At 43.2% G+C, this 9,488-nt stretch overlaps 1 protein-coding gene across 1 annotated transcript in view; it reads left to right on the top strand.

Annotated features, from left to right (window-relative positions):
• Positions 1–359: 359 nt before the first annotated feature.
• The window catches only part of UTP20 (UTP20 small subunit processome component), a gene marked incomplete at both ends in the record, with an annotated part of 66,060 nt that continues 56,931 nt past the window's right edge, over positions 360–9,488 (top strand). Inside the window, 9 exons of the mRNA XM_080363563.1 lie at positions 360–404; positions 1,021–1,101; positions 2,870–2,936; positions 3,128–3,260; positions 3,729–3,917; positions 5,905–5,986; positions 7,039–7,176; positions 7,579–7,734; positions 9,333–9,479. Coding sequence (XP_080219689.1) covers positions 360–404; positions 1,021–1,101; positions 2,870–2,936; positions 3,128–3,260; positions 3,729–3,917; positions 5,905–5,986; positions 7,039–7,176; positions 7,579–7,734; positions 9,333–9,479 — 1,038 coding nt within the window. The remainder of the gene's footprint in view (positions 405–1,020; positions 1,102–2,869; positions 2,937–3,127; positions 3,261–3,728; positions 3,918–5,904; positions 5,987–7,038; positions 7,177–7,578; positions 7,735–9,332; positions 9,480–9,488) is intronic.

Below are 9,488 nucleotides of genomic sequence, written 5' to 3'. Positions count from 1 at the left end.
TCTCCCCCATCAGGTTTTCTCCTTAGTTCTCATTTCTCCTCCTCAGGCACCGCTGGGGCCTCTCTCCGCCACAGAGGTGTCCCAGCCACCGGGGCGCAGAGACGGAGGTGGGCTGCTCTGCCGCTCACCGACAAGGTACGACGAAAACCGACACCACACCACCCAACCTCAGACCCCGACTAACTCCAGGTCCCGGACAGCACAGCCCCCAGCGCCGCCCGCCCCTTCCGCCGGTGAGCCCGCCTCCTCTTCCCGGCATCCCGCGGCCGGCATGGCGGCGCCCGGCGCCTAGTGCCGCACGTGTGGCTGCAGGTGTGGGGCTGCGCCGCTCTGCGGGGCCCGGGCCGCCCCCCGCCGCCATGAAGAGCAAGTCCTCAGCCCACAAGTCGGGGAACACGCACCGGGTGAGCGCCTGCCCGGGTGGCCGCGTCTTTCGGTTTTTGTCGCTGATATTAGTTCAGTGGCAGCCCCCGGCTGCCGGAGAGGTGCTGCGGTGTGAGGGTGGCAGGACGGGGAGCCGGGCCGAGCCGAGCTCGGCGCCGCGGTGAGGGGGTCGTGGCCGAGCCCCCCGCCCCGAAGCGCGGTCTCTCCCCGGCGCTCTGTGTCACCCCCGTGAACCGAGGCACCGGCTGTGTCACCAGCAGGGACACCACAGCCTTAGTGTAGGAAACTGACACAATGTAATGAAAAAATTACATGCGATTTGGGTATTAACCTGGGCGGTGTTCCAGGAAAGGCAGCTCGTTGAGATCCAGTCAGGTTTATTTCATCTCTCACCGTGTTGTGGAGACCTGTGGGGTGCAGAGTGTGTGGGGGGTGATCCTGCTGCTGGGCATTTTAAGCATTTTTTTTTCTTTAAAATTCTGGTAGGACTGCTTACAGATCACCAGGTACTGTCTGGTAGCCCATCTTTAGAGAGGGGGTTTCTGTTTGCAGTGCAGGTACAATTAAGAGTGTCTTATTATAGAAGGGCCATTCTCAGAATTAAAGGAGAAACATGTTTGTCCTTTTATTTTGCAGTTTCTTACCTTTTCGGAGCGCTTAAGCAATGTTAATATCGATATTATTCATCGGATTGACAGAACTGGAAGCTATGCTGAGGTGAGAACAGCAGTTGTGGTCATTTCCTGAAATCGCATAGAATCACAGAATAGTTTGGTTGGAAGGGACTTTCAAAGCTCATCTAGTCCAACCCCCTGCAATGAGCAGGGACATCTTCAACTAGATCAGGTTGCTCAGAGCCCCATCCAGCCTGGCCTGGAATGTTTCAGGGATGCGGCATCTACCACCTCTCTGGGCAACCTGTGTTTCACCACCCTCATTGCAAAAAATTTCTTCCTCATGTCCAGCCTGAATCTCCCCTCTTTTAGTTAAGAAACATTACACTTTGTCTTGTCATAACAAGCCCTTCTAAAAAGTCTGTCCCCATCTTTCTTATAGGCCCCTTTTAAGTACTAAAAGGCTGAAATAAGGTCTTGCTGGAGCCTTCCCTTCTTCAGGCTGAACAATCCCAGCTCTCTCAGCCTATCTTCATAGGAGAGGTGTTCCAGCCCTCTGATCATCTTGGTGGCCTCTTCTGGACCTTCTCTAACAGGTCCATGTCTTTCCTGTGCTGAGGCCTCCAGAGCTCGATACAGCATCACAACTAGATACACCCCCTGAAAGGTTCACTTAAGAAATTTATTCAGGAGGAAATTGGAAAGAAGCTCCTGCAAGAGTTGCGTTTCCTGAAGCCTCATTTCGTGCTTTTTTGCCCTTTACATTTTGACCTGCTTTGCAGTATTGCCATAGAGGCTCTTTGACAGTGTCATCCTGCAGCTGGTGGCCCTGTGGGTGTTTCTGAGCGTGGAAGACGCTGCTATGGTGATCAGCAATCCAAAGTCCAGACCTGCAAAGACTTTTGGATGCTGAGTAGTTGCAATACTCAGCATGTGTGTAAAGCATGAGCATGTGTCTTTATAGATCATAAAGAAGGGTCATTTAAATGTGTTATATAGATCATAATTGTGATTATAGTGCTTTGCAGGTTATTACTTTCTGGCCTGCTGGATTGTTCTTCTGAACTTCACACTCAATAGCTGTGAGGATGCCAAAAGAAATCTCAGAGCTTTTGTGCTGGGTGGGCTGTGGCTCAGCATCTTAGATTATCCAGGCCAGTCAATGAAATGGAGAAATAAACTTAACAGCAGAGTCAATTTTACTATTAAGTGACATTCTTTTATTTTATCAGGACTGGGGATCATCCTTCATAAGTGCTCCAAAGACTGGGTGCTCTTGTGTTGCTTATATTCACATAATTACTACATATGCATTATAATTTTGAAAATTTTGACATACAATACATCTATACTATAAAATAATTGATGATGTTGGTTATAATTGTTTAGTTTCTTACTTACAATACATCTATTAATTATTAGTTAAATATAAACTAAGCACTCTGCTTCTAAACAATGTATCACTTAATCTTCTGTCTCCCTCCTGTCATGCAGAAGGATCTAAAACTTGAAAAATATCACCTTGTTTTGCAGGTGGTCAGAAAGCATTTATCATGTCAATTGGTTAATGATGGGTACATCTTCTGTAACTTAATCATAGATGAATTTGGCAGCTTCTCTTCATCAACAGAGGTCTAAAAAGCAATCACGTAAACAAATCCTGTACCAGAAAATGTTTTCAAATGTATTTTGAATATAGAAAGGTCTTATTTTCCATAACATTCCATACACCTTTTGAAATGAAGTCACCAAGATTTCTCAAAATATTAAAATATTTAAGGCACTTGATTGTTCTCTTCATTTGAACCTCTCATCTTTGCTGGCTAAATTAATTAAAGTTGGTAGCTGTTATTTTATCTTTGTTTTGACAGGAGGTTGAAACCTACTTTTTTGAAGGACTGCGGAAATGGAGGGAACTGAACCTCACTCAGCATTTTGGTACGTCATTTTTCTTAAATGTTTTCTGCTTTCCTCAAACTGTTAAAATATGCCTTCTGCATCCAGAGCCCAACGGGACATTTTCTTTTGACTGTTTTTTGGATTGGGCTCTGGGGAGCTATTATTAATATCCCACACGTTTACCAGGAACTTGAGTAGTTTTCAGAGTTTCTCTTTTGTGCTTCAAACAGTGCAGTTCTTCAATGAAGTGGCCAACAAATGCCAATCCTTCAACCAGCTGGTTTACTATCAGAGTGCCATTGTGCAGAGCTTGAAGACACATTTGCAAGTTAAAGGCAGTCTTGCTTATCAGCCTCTATTAGAGTAAGTGTATGGTGACAAAGCATAGAGTCTTGATTGTATTATAAGTAAGCATGAATCTTGTACTGAGTGGTCTTTTTCTTTATTGTACCTGATGAAAACAGAGCAATGAGATGCCAAAAGTGTTTGTATTTCTGTGATAGAGCTTTATGGTTCTAAGTCTTTAAAAAAAACAAACTATGACAAAGCAAGCAAATTAGCCTGAGTGCTTACTGAGTGTCAGACAGAGTATTAATGTGCTTTGCTTGTTGTTAATCATTTATGTCTCCTTGTTTACAGTTATCTGCTTGATTAAAAAAAAAAAATCTTAAGATTCTTGCCATGCACAGCTGCCAAATAGGTGATATTTAAATAAAAGTGAGAAGTCTTTCTTTCCAAAGATAGGAAAGACTGGATTATGCACTGTTTGACTGGGTTTTTATTGGTTTGTTTTTGAAATGCACTAACACAGGTGTATTTTCTGAAACACAGTCTAGTGGTGCAGTTGGCTCGAGATCTTCAGGCTGATTTCTATCCTCACTTTCATGACTTTTTCCTGGCCATCACCAAGTTACTGGATACACAGGACACAGAGCTGCTGGAATGGGCTTTTACCTCTCTTTCCTATCTCTACAAGTACTTGTGGAGGTTGATGGTGAAGGACATACACAACATATACAGGTAAAAGCTGTGTTTAATATCTGTATTGATTAGCAGTTATTAGATGCTATAGAGTCGGCTGAGGGAACTGGGGTTATAATATTTAACCTGGAGAAGAGGAGGCTGAGGGGAGACCTTATTACTCTCTACAACTACCTGAAAGGAGGTTGTAGCAAGGTGGGTGTCAGTCTCTTTTGTCAGGTAACAAGTGATAGGACAAGAGGAAATGGCCTAAAGTTGCACCAGGGGAGGTTTAGATTGAATATTGGAAAAATTTCTTCACAGAAAGGGTTATCAGGCACTGGAACAGGCTGCCCAGGGAAGTCTCCTTCCCTGGAGGTGTTTAGAAGACACGTAGATGAGGTTCTTAGAGACATGGTTTGGAGATGGACTTGACAGTGCAAGGTTAATAGTTGAACATGACCATCTTAAAGATCTTTTCCAACCACAATGATTGTATGAAATGTAAATGCCATACAAGTACATATCAAAATCCTTCAGTGTACTTGTCAGCATGCTTTCCCTGCTGAAAGACTCTGAGCCTTGTTGTCATAGGCAGCTCATTTGACATCCTGCTGACTTTCATGAGCCACTGAGAAGGGATGTGGGTTGAGCTGTAGATTTGGGCATTCAGTCCCCTTTTCTCCTGTGGGGATAGGAGAGGAAGCATCCACCTCAGCTGGGTAACCAAAGCTCAGAAAGACACTGGATTGTCAGTCTTCTTGGAAACCCGTGTCCAAGTCTAAATTCAACACAGGTCTCTTAATTATCTGTCAAATACTCCAGTTATGATTGTATCATTTCTGTCTTTCCCAGTTGCAGCCACCTAGACTCATGACATTGAATGGATTCCTTTGAGTCTTTAATTGCTCCTTTCCGAGTGTTTTCTCCTTTTTTTTTTTTTTTTCTCCTTCTTCTTGTCTGTTATGTGAGAGAGCAGGTGAGGTGTGCACACGTTTGTATGCTTTGAAACTCCTTGCCACGGGATGCTGTGGATGTGGAAGGCTGGCACAGGTTCGAAAGGAAACTGGCCAAGTTGGAGTGAGTTACCAAATGCATAGGAGCCACCACTTTCTTGGGGAGTCTCTGAGCTGCAGGCGGTTGAATGCTGATTTTTGCAAGCCCTCGCCCTCTTTTTAAACCTTTACCAGGTGTCTCCTTCTGGCGGCTGCTGTAGATTGAATACTGGGCTGGGTGGACCCGTGGCCTGACCCAGTATGACTTGTTCAGTCTTGAAGTGCTGTGGTAACACAGCTCTTCTTTTTGTAGGTTTCTGATAAAAACGCGATCTTCAATTTAATGCTCCGTGACTTGGGGGAGCACCCTGGGAAGGTGGAAGGTGTAGGACAGCTACTTTTTGAAATGTGCAAGGGTGGGTCCAGTTGTTTCCTCCTATTTTCAGATTGGAACAGATGGAACTAACAAGGGGTTACAGATTTCCTCCCCAACCCAGCAAAAGCTGTCAAGCATATTGGAAAAAACATCTGCTTGACTGTGAATCTGAGTCACAAACTTGCTCTGCACTGAACATGTGCTGAGCCACCTGCAACTGTTACTGATACTTAACAGAGAATTGCAGATATTTATCATCCCTGTAAATTGTATCTTTAGAAACTTTTAAGTGCACAGGAGATCCTGTTGGCTCAAGGAGAAAAACAAGTCTGGCTTATCAAATCAACTTTGGTTTCACTTTCTGCTGCCAAGTACATGTATTGAAAAATCTTGGTGCTGCAGTTGAATCTGTGCGGATCCAGATATTTTAGAGGTGCTCCTGAATGCGACTTAATTTTTTTGGCATTGTCGTTCCACCTTCTTTGCAAAGCTTTCTTCTTTATCCAAGGAGAGTGGGAAGGAATCAAGTTGAGGAAGGTATTTGCTCTCTCTAGGAGGACAGATTCTTAGTGTTTGTAGAAAGAAGTCATGTAAACTGAAAACATAAGAATTGTCACCAATCCGTTTTAAAACTTGCGTTGCCATTAAGACAGTGGATTATTTTGTGTCTTTGTAGCCTGTACAGCACCCTGCTGGCTCACCACAAGCTTCACATCAGAAACTTTGCTGCTGAAAGTTTTGTCTTTCTACTGAGAAAGGTAAGTGAGGTGTTTGTACTTTGACAATGTCTCCATTCTGTGGTGGCTCTTGGCTTCAATGTATAATATTGTTTTTTTTCCAAAGAAGGGTTAACAAGGCCTGAACTGGCATTCAGCATGTCCTGAGCTGTCATTTTTAGTGAGTGTTTTACTAAGAATGTCATGAACATCATATCAGCAGTGGCAAACAGAGGCCTTAGCTCTCTCTGTTTTTTAAACCAAATGTTTGTCGTTGGTATGGTAATCTTGCAAAAGGGAGGCTATAATTTGAAGTGCACATTTGCTCACTGGCTTTTTCACTAGTGCTTTAAGGCCTTTGTAGAACTGAAATTCTTGTGACAACTTTTTTGTACTCCTGAAGGTCAGAGTATATAATGTTCCCCAGCAGATCAATCAAGATCAGGGAGCAGCCTTTCATGGGAGTGGGAAAGGGAGTGGAAGTTGTTGCGTTTTATTTAGTCAAAATATACAAAAGCCAGGATTCCTGAGACTGGCTAGCAAGTTTGAGTATCCTAATTTTTGTCCTAAGTTGAGAGACCTTAGTAAAGCACACGTGTTTGATTAGTTGTTTTCAAAACTTGCTGAACCTTCAAATCCTGAGAAATTGAGGGTTTTAAATGATTTGGCCAGAAGTCCTTGCAGTATTCCCAAGTGTGGTTGTAGTTTTGGATGACTGGATTCTGTGTTCAGATGATGCACATCTCTTTTGCACCAGTGCAGTGGCCTTTGTGTTTCAGTTGGGACCAATTTAATGGTGCATTTTTGCACATGTTTAGCTCTAAAGTTATGAGAATAATCAAACCCATGTATTTCAGCTGCAGTGGCCTCAGTAGGCCTATGTACGTCTTGGGGTGGGGGGCTGCAGTGACTGAATAGCTGATAATTTTCTCCTTTCCATTTCCTCGTGTGGTTGCAGAAATAATAAGTTTGAACTGTTGTGGGAAGGCAGGACTAGGAGAGTAATGTGGTGATGTGGATCTGTTTAACTGCTTCTGTCCATCTGGTGGCTCTGAATAGAAGATAACTTTTCTTTTTCTCCTTACGTTTTGTAGGTTTCTGATAAAAACGCGATCTTCAATTTAATGCTCCGTGACTTGGGGGAGCACCCTGGGAAGGTGGAAGGTGTAGGACAGCTACTTTTTGAAATGTGCAAGGGTGTTCGAAACATGTTCCACTCTTGTGCAGAGACGGTAAAGACAAGAAAAGATTGCTGGTTTAGATGTTGCTCTAACAGAGCCTTAGGCAGCGCTCAGTGAAACCACTGAGTGTTGTCTTGTTCAACTCAGTGGACCCTTGGTGATAAGCATGCTGTTCATTGCTTAACAGAATCTGAAAAAATGCCTTCTAAGAATACTCTTTGAGATAGGAAGGTTGTTTTTAGCAATTCCTGTGCAGTATTCCGATATGTTAAAATAATACTACTTGCTGATATTTCAGATTTTAAGTGATAGCCTTTTTTTTTCTCCCTGCAGTCGTTCTAGAAAGAATTGAGATCACTGGAATATTTTAGCAGTGTATTGCACTAACTAATTTTAGGATTGCTAGATTTGTTTTCTAAGTATAAGGATATGATGTGCTCTCTTCCTGTGCAGGCTCTGAAGTTAATTCTGTTGAAGCTGGGGCCTGTTACTGAAGAAGAAATTGAACTACCATGGGTAGCTGTAGGAGAAGCCTTTGAGCGGATGATCAGATCGGCTGTACTGCATATCCATAGGGAGCATTTTGATGTTGTCTTCAAGTGCCTAGAGGTACGCTGTTTTTTTTTTTTTCCTTTTTCTTCATGAGAGACCAAAAAATCCACTGTGCATTTATAAAGAAAAGTATTTGTGTTTTATTGGAACAGAACTGTTTTTTTTTTTTTCTGCTTTGGAAACATTAACCAGAGTGTTATGTGCAGAGGAAAAATCCCACTCTTCTGCTTTAAGTTCAGAGTGACCCTGGTGGCTGTGCTGTGAGTGAGAAGGGAACTGCTGTGTGTGAGACTTGGAGCTCAGTCCCATGGCTGGGCAAAGGGGCTTTGTAGGATCTGCCTTTGCAGACATCACTGACCCCTTGCTGGGGTGGGAATGCTTGGGCTTGGTTTATATTGCTGAACTAGGTATACTGGTGGTTCCAAAACTGCTTTGTCACACTAAAGGGGAAGCTTTTTGCCCTGCAGCGCTCTTTACAGCAAAGACCTGGGCTGATCTGGAAAGCCAAGTTTAAGCCTCAGAGACAAGTACTCAAAATCATAGAGTGTTATCAGTCAGGATGTTCCTATGTTGCTGCTCAAGGGTTACACTGAGGTTTGAGGGAGCACTGCTGAGTGCCCATGGGCTGTGCTCTGTCGGGTCACAGTGATGTGGAATGATGAGCAAGGGTCTGGCAAGTGTTTTTTACTTACCTGATCAACATTTAGATGTTTTTACCAGCAACTGGGATTTGCTAAGGGGGATCAAAACCTCTTGCAATGGACAATGGTGTCAGTTGTGCTCCTCAGATGGGTGAAATGGCAACATTAAGAAAACCTGAACTTTAGGGTAATCCTTCCAGCATGGGTAAATAGTTGTATTTGTTCCTTCTTGAAACTCCCTCCCTGTGGGTATCCATAGTTTCCCACAAAATCTCATCTTGTTCATCCTACCTCACCCAATATGACAGCAGTTATTGCCTGACTACCATTAGCTACAGAATTGTTTGTATCCTTGGGATCTGAGTCACTTAGCATCTGCAGTTGTGATGAAGTCTTGAAATTGGTGACATAATTGCCTTTATTTTTAATGAGACTTGTTTTTTTACCCTGGGTACCAGTGGATGTGCGTGGGATATCTTTCTCAGGGGGAAATATTCTTGTAGTCTATGATAGCTCTTTAAATTGGGTTCAATCTGTAGGATCAAGGATGGGCGTTTATATCCTCTGGACAGAAAGGGACACTAACAGGAGTGATCCGGAGCAGCTCCATTGTCTGTGTAATGTAGATAATGAGTAGCTTATCAGTATCCACATTAGCATAATGAGGCATAAAGTGTAAAAGTTCTGATAATTCCAGTGGGAGCTGGGTACTTCCATACCATTGTGGGTCTGGGGCCAAGGATTTTTTTTCTCTTCCTCTTTCCTATTTTGTGTATCTTGTGTTGGCCTTTCAGAAGACCCTCATATTAGGAGTATTTGTGTTTCTCTCCAAGGAGTCCAGCATGTGTGATTTTACATGAAGGGAATCACGTAGTGTTTCTGCAAGATTTAGTTTGTTGAACATGGACAAGAGAGTCAACAGTAGTTTGGACAGATGAGATGCTGATTCTTTAGAATACCTTTCAAATAGCAGTAAGTAGAACGGAGTCTGATTGCTTTTTTTTTTTTTAACAGGAGTCACTCTTAGACTTGCAGAGGAAAATAACTAAGGCCAACTGCTGCATGGCTTCGGAGCAGATAGAAAGGATTCTGCAAGCTTATCTGATCCTAGTGGAATATGCAAATGGATCCAAAGTCTCAGTGCCTGAAGATGTCTGTCAGGTAGGTCAG

Source organism: Nesoenas mayeri, assembly GCF_963082525.1.
Source record: "Nesoenas mayeri genome assembly, chromosome: 1".
Lineage (NCBI taxonomy): Eukaryota > Metazoa > Chordata > Aves > Columbiformes > Columbidae > Nesoenas > Nesoenas mayeri.
This window is presented reverse-complemented; position numbering and strand designations above follow the sequence as displayed.